This window comes from Salvelinus sp. IW2-2015, unplaced genomic scaffold (assembly GCF_002910315.2).
Source record: "Salvelinus sp. IW2-2015 unplaced genomic scaffold, ASM291031v2 Un_scaffold2869, whole genome shotgun sequence".
In the NCBI taxonomy this organism is placed as follows: Eukaryota; Metazoa; Chordata; class Actinopteri; order Salmoniformes; family Salmonidae; genus Salvelinus; species Salvelinus sp. IW2-2015.
Window position 1 is genome coordinate 5855 of NW_019944169.1, and position 9995 is coordinate 15849.

Genomic DNA, 9995 nt, shown 5'->3' on the forward strand with positions numbered 1-9995 from the left:
CAACGTATGCGCCCCTCTCCGCTGTCTTTGTCATGTCTGTTAGTCCTGATTCCAACGATATGGTTCCCCTCTCCGCTGTCTTGTCATGTCTTGTTAGTCCTGATCCAACATATGTCCCCCTCTCCGCTGTCTTTGTCATGTCTTTTAGTCCTGATCCAACAAATATGGTCCCCTCTCCCGCGTCTGTCATGTCTTGTTAGTCCTGATCCACATATGGTCCCCCTCTCTGCTGTCTTTGTCAGTTCGTTTAGTCCTGATCCAACGTATGGTCACCCCCCTCTGCTGTCTTTGTCATGTTCGGTTAGTCCTAGATCCAACATATGTCCCCCTCTCCGCTGTCTTTGTCATCTGTTATCCTGATCCAACATATGGTCCCCCTCTCCGCTGTCGTTCATGTCTTGGTAAGTCCGATCACGTATGGTCCCCCTCTCCGCTGCTTGTCATGTCATTGTTAGTCCTGATCCAACGTATGGTCCCCCTCTCCGCTGTCTTCATATGTCTTGTTAGTCCTGATCCAACGTATGTGCCCCCTCTCCACTGTCTTTGTCATGCTTGGGGAAACCGATTGTTAGGACGAATTGCCACAGCCTTATTTTATTTTCCAAGAGGTCTTGAAAGGTGGATGTATGAGCCATCAGACAGGGTGATTGACATCGCAGTGGGTGAAGACCGTGACGCGGCGGGGGCGCTGAGCTGAGGAGGGTGAAGGCCTTGACCCGGCAGGGGTGCTGCTGAGAGGGGTGAAGGCCTTGACCGCAGGGGCGCTTGCTGAGAGGGTGAAGACCTTGACCGCGGGGCGCTTTGCTGAGGAGGGGTAAGGCCTGACCGGCGGGGGCGCTAGCTGAGGAGGGTGAAGCCTTGACCGCGGGCGGCTTGCCGAGGAGGGTGAAGGCCTTGACCGGGGGGCGCTTGCCGGGGAGGGGTGAAGGCCCTTGGACCGCGCGGCGTTGCTGAGAGGGGTGAAGGCCTTGACCGGCGGGGGCGCTTGCTGAGGAGGGTGAAGGCCTTGACCGTTCGGGGGCGCTTGCGAGGAGGGTGGCTCCCAAACGGGCATCATTCAAATCCTCTGCATCCTCCTGTGGTGAATAAAATAAAGAGATATACTGTTGTAAAGACATACATAATTACAGTTGACTAAATTTACTAAACGACATTACTGTAAAGTAAAAACACCAACCTTAACTTTATCTAAAAGTGACTCGCATAGAAGTTGACGCACACACACACACACACACACACAAATGCAAACAGTACACTTTGGAAACAAAGGCAGAGGTGAGAACCACAAAATAAAACAATGGCCATGAGAGATTAGTGGCTCTCCCCAATGGCCATGAGAGTTTAGTGTCCTCTCCAAAGGCCAGTGAGAGTTTAGTGGCCTCTCCAAAGGCCATGGAGAGTTGTAGTGCCTCTCCAATGGCCACGAGAGATGAGTGGCCTCGTCCAATGGCCACGAGAGATGAGTGCTCTCCAATGGCACGAGAGATAGTGCCTCTCAATGGCCACGAGAATGAGTGCTCTCCCAATGGCCACGAGAGATGAGTGGCCTCTCCAATGCCACGAAGATGAGTGGCCTCTCCAATGGCCACGAGAGTTTAGTGCCTCTCCAATGGGCCATTGAGAGTTTAGTGGCCTCTCCAATGGCATGAAGGGGAAGGGTTTTTTTAAAAGGTGGCCTCCAATGCAGAGAGTTTGAGTGGCCTCTCCACATGCCATGAGAGTTTAGTGGCCTCTCCAATGCATGAGAGTTTAAGTGGCCGTTGGATCAGGACTAACAAGACATGACAAAGACAGCGGAGAGGGGGACCATATGTTGGATCAGGACTAACAAGCTGTTTTTTGTGAAATGGAAGGACACTAGGGAAGTAACCATGCTCACCACACAGCATAAAGCATTCAATAACAACCATGTCTCAAGGAGGGTGAAAAATGACAATGGGGCATGAGTGAGGAAGAATGTCCCCGTTCCTGTTTCAGTGAAAGACTACAATGCCAGCATGGGGGGGTGTCGACCGATCTGCTCTGATAGGCTACTACCAGGTCCTCCGCAAGACCAGGAAGTGGTACCACTTTGTGGACATGGAAAACATTTACTGTAGCATTCTCCACAAGCAGATGGTCAAAGCAAAAGGACAAACCCCTTTCTCCCAGTTGGCCTTCCGAGAGCAGCTGGTGTTGGAAATGGCTGAATTGGGGCCCCAAAGCAACCTCACAACCATCACAAGAACCCCCCCCCCCCTCCACTCAAGGTGAGCGCCACTATCCAAAACACATGCCAAAAGACAAAAGGAAGAACTGCAAGTATTGCAAAAAAAACACAGGTGGAAAAGAAGGGGAAAATGCCAGATGTTCTGTCCGAAATGCCAGTTCTCTTTTTGTTTCCTGGTCAGAGAGAGACTTGCTTCAAAGACTATCACGACATGCACATGCTATGGTGAAAGTGATATCTAATCATCTATACCTGGGATGGAAAACAAACACGAACGCCATTTTGTAAATAGTTCCGCTTATTTCTATTGTTGTACCTTTTTTATTGAAGGACACGGGGTGTAACCAAGTTTGTGTTTGATAAGACATTTTATATATTTTTTCTAATGTACAGTACCACTTATGAAAGAACACATATGGAATCATGTAGTAACCAAAAAAAGTGTTAAACAAATCAAAATATATTTTATATTTGAGAATCTTCAAGGTAGCCACCCTTTGGCTTGATGACAGCTTTGCACACTATTGGCATTCTCTCAACCAGCTTCATGAGGTAGTCACCTGGAATGCATTTCAATTAACAGGTGTGCCAGTTGTGTTGTGACAAAGTAGGGTTGGTATACAGAAGATAGACATATTTGGTAAAAGACCAAGTCCATATTACGGCAAGAACAGCTCAAATAAGCAAAGAATTAATTAATTCATTTAACACATTTAACACAATTTAACACATGAAGGTCAGTCAATGCGGAACATTTCAAGAACTTTGAAAGTTTCTTCAAGTGCAGTCACAAAAACCATCAAGCGCTATGATGAAACTGGCTCTCATGAGGACCGCCACAGGAAAGGAAGACCCAGAGTTACCTCTGCTGCAGAGGATAAGTTCATTAGAGTTACCAGCCTCAGATTGCAGCCCAAATAAATGCTTTACAGAGTGCAAGTAACAGACACATCTCAACATCAACTGTTCAGATGAGACTGCATGAATCAGGCCGTCATGGTTGAATTGCTGCAAAGAAACCACTTCTAAAGGACACCAATAATAAGAAGAGACTTGCTTGGGCCAAGAAACACGAGCAATGGACATTAGACCGGTGGAAATCTGTCCTTTGTCTGATGAGTCCAAATTTCAGATTTTTGGCTCCAACCACCGTGTCTATGTGAGACGCAGAGTAGGTGAACGGATGATCTCCGCATGTGTGGTTCCCACGGTGAAGCATGGAGGAGGTGTGATGGTGTGGGGGTGCTTTGCTGGTGACACTGTCAGTGATATATTTAGAATTCAAGGCACACTTAACCAACATGGCTACCACAGCATTCAGCAGCGATACGCCATCCCATCCGGTTTGCCCTTAGTCCGACTATAATTTGTTTTTCAACAGGACAATGACCCCAAACACACCTCCAGGCTGTGTAAGGGCTATTTGACCAAAAAGGAGAGTGATGGAGTGCTGCATCAGATGACCTGGCCTCCACAATCACCCGACCTCAACCTAATGGAGATGGTTTGGGATGAGTTGGACCGCAGAGTGAAGGAATAGCAGCCAACAGGTGCTCAGCATATGTGGGAACTCCCTCAAGACGGTGGGAAAAGCATTCCTCATGAAGCTGGTTGAGAGAATGCCAAAAGTATGCAAAGCTGTCATCAAGGCAAAGGGTGGTTGGTTACTACATGATTGATTGGTTACTACATGATTCCATATGTGTTATTTCATAGTTTTGATGTCTTCACTATTATTCTACAATGTAAAAAATAAAGAAAAACCCTCAAATGAGTAGGTGTGTCCAAACTTTTGACTGGTACTGTATATCTGTTGCTTTTACATTTGTTTTTGTAAACAGTTAATTTGTATGTGGGATCAATACATTGGATATGCCTAGGCTAAACGTTCAGGCACACTTGGATATCCCCTGTATGTCCCCCGACACCACTACAATGTTTGAGAGCCGTTGGTGTTGTACAAGTTTAGTTTTTATAGTGAACAATACTTTTTAGAGCACATCCAGTGGGCAAACACAGTGCAATTACCACATTCGGACACTTTGGAGAGGTTGAAAGGACACTTGAGTGTACCCTGGATACCCCATAACAACACCATAATGTTTGAGTGAGGTTGATATGGTAGAAAGGGTGATTTTATACTGAACCAATAGCATTTAGGGATTGCAAATATGTTATAGCACTGGAATTCTCATTTACAGACATATGCCACTTTGGAGAGGTTTAGGAACACTTTGAAATGTTCCGTGACCACATCTGACACTACTTAGTAAAATATCTTCCCATTTCTAGTTGTAAGGTCTATCAATCCCATTCTTTTCTGATATTGTTCACATGTTGTGGGAGCCGTCTGATGTGTTTCCAGTTCTGGTCATCAATAATTAACTCAACAACAAAAAAAAGTGTTTGATCTTGTGTATTCTGAACTATGTAACTCCTATCTATCTTCTGATCATTTCCTCATAATCTCCCAGATGACTTCTTTCCAAATATACCAAGTTTTTGCATGTCAGAATCATGTAATTACACATGAATAGCAGTTACTGTTGGGTATGTCTATTTAGGCGGAAATCTACAGTTTGCCATTTTACGTTTTAAGAGGTTAACCCCAGTCATCGAGATGCATGACTGTGTTTCTTGCTACTACAGTATATGGCAGTAACATGTGTGAGTACCAGATCACCCTTAACAACACCCGTAGAGACATACAGTGGTTCTTCCTTTTAAAGGTTTTGAGTTTATGCCGCGACCGTTAGTGGTAGATGGTGGCATTCTGTCATTGCACCACACTACCACAAGGGGGAGTCACAACGCTGATCTATCGGTAGTCTAATCTGTGGCACAAATTGAATATCTGCGTAAAATGGACAGCTGTGCCATACAGATTGCAAGATGGGAAGAGATTTTCGATGAACCGATTTCATGGCACATGGTTTATGAATTGACACGCACTTTTCTATTCCTCCTGAAAGCCCTGATGTTAAAAACAGTCGGATGTGTTCTCTCTGTCGCCCACACGCACTTTAAACATTTGCATAATAAAGCATTTAAAGCATATTGAAGATAGAAGCCGCCTCTTAATGAGTTCCGAGAGCTGATCTGTTATCCAACGATTAATATTATTATTATTATTATTATTAATCCTGCATTATAATTATATAAAAGCACCTTAGATATTCTCACAGACCAGAAATAAATCCTTTTCATAATGAATAATCAGATGCATGTGGCAAGCTTTATTTTTTATTTATTTTACCTGCTATATTCTGTATTGGATCAATAAAAAATATAACTTTTCCATGGATCCTATCCAGAGCGACTTACAAATTGGAAAGTTCATACATATTCATCCTGGTCCCCCCGTGGGGAATGAACCCACAACCCTGGCGTTGATAAAGGGCTTCATCTGACTCTGGGTCAGTAGATAAAGGGCCTCATCTGACTCTGGGTCAGTAGATAAAGGACCTCATCTGACTCTGGGTCAGTAGATAAGGGCTCATCTGACTCTGGTCAGTAGATAAAGGGCCTCATCTGACTCTGGGTCGGTAGATAAAGCCTGACACTAATCCTTTACAACAACCCATAGACACATAACACGCACAGCATAACAGCTGTGTGAGATCTCTAGTAGGATCAAGAGTTTTTCCTGACTGAACTTGCTCTGTAACAGGTCGGTTACGTCTTCAGCTTCAGGTCTTCTATTCTGAAGACACTTAAAATAGATTTTAAAATAAAAGTTTGTCCTACTCTATATTTATGCAGTAGTTGCTTCTCCTAATGTTAATTTTTTGTGTGTGTGTGTGTGTGTGTGTGTGTGACCATGCAGTCCAGACGATGGACGAGGACCTGAATGCGTCTTCTGGCCCAGGCTGATGAGTTATCCAGAGAGTTTACCTCTCTGTTTACAGAAAGTCTTCCCCCACCAGTCTGTTTCTCAGGTACACACACACACACACACACACACACACACTCAGCTATTCAGACCCAGAGCTCAGTAACAATGCTGTGCCGTGTATGTCCTCCTCCTCCTCCTCCTCCTCGTCTCCCTACAGACTGCCTCTGATGCTGTGATCCCCAGAGGAAAACTCCAGCCCTCAACCTCAGAGAGACAGACCGGAGGCACCAGCTCTCTCCCCTACTCCCAGCCCAGCTTTCCCCTACTCCCAGCTCCAGCTCTCCCCTACTCCCCCAGCTCTCTCTCCTACTCCCCAGCTCTACCTGCCCTACTCCCATCTCCAGCTCCTCCCCTACTCCCCAGCTCAACCTCTCCAACCTGGATCCCATGGTCTCCAGCCCTAAGCGATGCCTCGGCTCCCTTCCCAGGCACAACGAGACAGATACTCTCGCTCTCCGTCCCATCATTCTGGAGGTCCTGACCCCAACTACTCCTATGGTCAGCTGACCCCTCCCAACCAATCACCTCGTACCCAGCGTCGTGCGTCTCCTTCTCCGTCTCGCCGAATGACCTACGACCGCAGCCCGCGAGGATCAATCAGCTATATTGATTCAAACCACTCCCCTCCTTCCTTTGCTCCTGGCTACGATCAATCACATCGGGGGAGAGTACAACCCTCACACTCCTTGTCCAATCTGCTGTCCCCGTTTGATTCTCCTACGATGGGTCGGACATCCCCACGACTGGGCCGAAGCCACTCCCCTTGCCAGTTCAGCCAATCAGCAGCACCCAGTACCCTGCCACGTAACTTTGTGCCTTTCAGCCAATCTGGTGAGTCGCCTACTGTAGCAACGGTGCATTCATTAAGTATTCAGACCCCTTGACTTTTTCCACATTTTGTTATGTTACAGCCTTGTTCTAAAATTTATAAAATGTTTTTTTCCCTCATCAATCTACACACAATACCCCATAATGACAAAGCGAAAACAGTTTTTTTCCTGCAAATGTATAAAAGAAATTAACAGAAATATGTTATTTACATAATTATTCAGACCCTTTAGTTATGGGACTAGAAATTGAGCTCAGATGCATCCTGTTTCCTTGAGATGTTTCTACAACTTGATTGGAGTCCACCTGTGGTAAATTCAATTGATTGGACATGATTTGGGAAGGCACACACACCTGTCTATATAAAGGTCCCACAGTTGACAGTGCATGTCAGAGCAAAAACCAAGCCACGAGGTCGAAGGAATGCTGAGACAGCATTGTGTCGAGGCACAGATCTGGGGAAGGGTACCAAAAAATGTCTGCAGCATTGAAGGTCCCCAAGAACACAAGTGGCCTCCATCATTCTGAAATGGAAGAAGTTTGGAACCACCAAGACTCTTCCTAGAGGTGGCCCCACGGCCAAACTGAGCAATCAGGGGAGAAGGACCTTGGTCAGGGAGGTGACTAAGAACCCGATGGTACCTCTGACAGAGCTCCGGAGTTCCTCTGTGGAGATGGGAGAACCTTCCAGAAGGACAACCATCTCTGCAGCACTCCACCAATCAGGAATTTATAATATAGTGGCCAGACAGAAGCCACTCCTCAGCAAAAGGCACATGACAGCCTAAGTTTGCCAAAAGGTACCTAAAGGACTCTCAGACCATGAGAAACAAGGTTAACTGGTCTGATGAAACCAAGATTGAACCCTTTGGCCTGAATGCCAAGCTTCACATCTGGAGGAAACATGGCACCAAGCATGGTGGTGGCAGCATCATGCTGTGGGGATGTTTTTCACCGGCAGGGACTGGAAGACTAGTCAGGATCGATGGACGGATGAACGGAGCAAAGTACAGAGATCCTTGATGAAAACCTGCTCCAGAGCGCTCAGGACCTCAGACTGGGGCGAAGGTTCACCTTCCAACAGGACAACGACCCTAAGCACACAGCCAAGACAACGCAGGAGTGGCTTCGGAACAAGTCTCTGAATGTTCTTGAGTGGCCCAGCCAGAGCCCAGACTTGGACCTGATCTAACATCTCTGGAGAGACCTGAAAATAGCTGTGCAGCGACGCTTCCCATCCAACCTGACAGAGCTTGAGAGGATCTGCAGAGAAGGAATGGGAGAAACTCCCCAAATACAGGTGTGCCAAGCTTGTAGCATCATACCCAAGAAGACTCTAGGCTGTAATCGCTGCCAAAGGTGCTTCAACAAAGTACTGAGTAAAGGGTCTGAATACTTATGCAAATAGGATATTTAAAAGTATATATATTAATTGCTTTGTCATTATGGGGTATTGTGTTTGAGCGGGAAAAAAATGTTAATCTATTTTAGAATAAGGCTGTAACGTAGCAATGTGGAAAAAGTCAAGGGGTCTGAATACTTTCCGAATGCACCGTGTAGTACTATATTTAAGGGCCAGTGCAGTCAAATGTGATTTTCCTGTGTTTATTTATATATACAATACCAGTCAAAAGTTTGGACACAACTAACTCATTCAAGGGTTTTTCCTTATTTTTGCTATTTTCTACATTGTAGAATAATAGTGAAGACATCAAAACTATGAAATAACACATATGGAATCATGTAGTAACCAAAAAAGTGTTAAACAAATTATTCAAAGTAGCCACCCTTTGCTTTGATGACAGCTTTGCACACTCTTGGCATTCTCTCAACCAGCTTCATGAGGTTGAATTCCTTTGGAATTCATTTCAATTAACAGATCTGGAATAAAAGTATGAAATTGTGAAAATGATGATAGTGTCTTTTTAGTTTAAAGAGCTGTTTTGAAAAGAGTTCCTAACCTCAATTCAACAGCTAATCTTCAGGTTCCCTTCCCCATTCAGACCCAGACAGTCCTAGGATCATTCTTGCTTGAGAAATTACTCTTTGCTAATAAGCTATTGTTGTTTCTTTTTGACCATTTGAATCAAATACATTCACAGTAAGGTATTTAATTGTTACCCGGAAATTATTTGATTTTGAGATAAAAATGGCTGCATTGGAACTTTAATGTAATTTAGTCAACACAGGTTCTGGAAGTATAGTGAATGCTTCACAATTCTCTAGTACGTGTCACTACACTGACTCTTTAGTACGTGTCACTACACTGACTCTTTAGTACGTGTCACTACATTGACTCTTTAGTACGTGTCACTATATTGACTCTTTAGTACGTGTACTATTATTGACTCTTTAGTACGTGTCACTATATTGACTCTTTAGTACGTGTCACTATATTGACTCTTTAGTACGTGTCACTATATTGACTCTTTAGTACGTGTCACTACATTGAGTCTTTAGTACGTGTCACTATATTGACTCTTTAGTACGTGTCACTATATTGACTCTTTAGTACCTGTCACTACATTGACTCTTTAGTGCGTGTCACTACACTGTTAATTAACTACAAAGTTAATAACTTTGACACATAGACAGGAGCCTACATTTCTCAGTAATCTGAATGAGTTAATATGACTGTTAGCTTTTATTCTCTCTCCAGATGAAGTCATGCAGAGACATAAGAGCCCAGGTAAATGGAATGAGACTGATCTGGACGTGGCGTCTCATAAGAAGAAACCCCACCACGCCTACGACAGTAAGGCCACACACACACACACACACACACACACACACACACACCAAAGAAGAGAGAGACAGAGAGAGAGAGCAGAGACACGAGAGAGAGACAGAGAAGAGAGACACAGAGAGAGAGACAGAAGAGCAGAGAGCAGAGAGACAGAGACAGAGACAGAGAGAGACAGAGAGAGAGACACAGAGAGACAGAGAGAGAACACAGAGAGAGAGACACACAGAGAGAGAGAGACAGAAGACAGAGAGAGAGAGACAGAGACAGACAGAGAGAGAACAGACAGAGAGAGGAGACAGAGAGAACAGAGAGAGAGA

The 9995-nt window shown here is 44.9% G+C and overlaps 2 protein-coding genes across 2 annotated transcripts in view; one reads left to right on the plus strand and one right to left on the minus strand.

The window, feature by feature from the left end:
- The window catches only part of LOC139025569 (uncharacterized), a gene marked incomplete at its 3' end in the record, with an annotated part of 1997 nt that extends 943 nt beyond the window's left edge, over positions 1-1054 (minus strand). The window contains exon 1 of the mRNA XM_070440705.1: positions 653-1054. Coding sequence (XP_070296806.1) covers positions 653-1054 — 402 coding nt within the window. The remainder of the gene's footprint in view (positions 1-652) is intronic.
- Positions 1-9995, plus strand: part of LOC139025570 (uncharacterized) — a 15482-nt gene that overhangs the window by 2149 nt on the left and 3338 nt on the right. Inside the window, exons 2-4 of the mRNA XM_070440706.1 lie at positions 6036-6147; positions 6262-6935; positions 9592-9687. Of these exons, the coding sequence (XP_070296807.1) occupies positions 6512-6935; positions 9592-9687 (520 nt within the window). The 5' untranslated portion in view covers positions 6036-6147; positions 6262-6511. The remainder of the gene's footprint in view (positions 1-6035; positions 6148-6261; positions 6936-9591; positions 9688-9995) is intronic.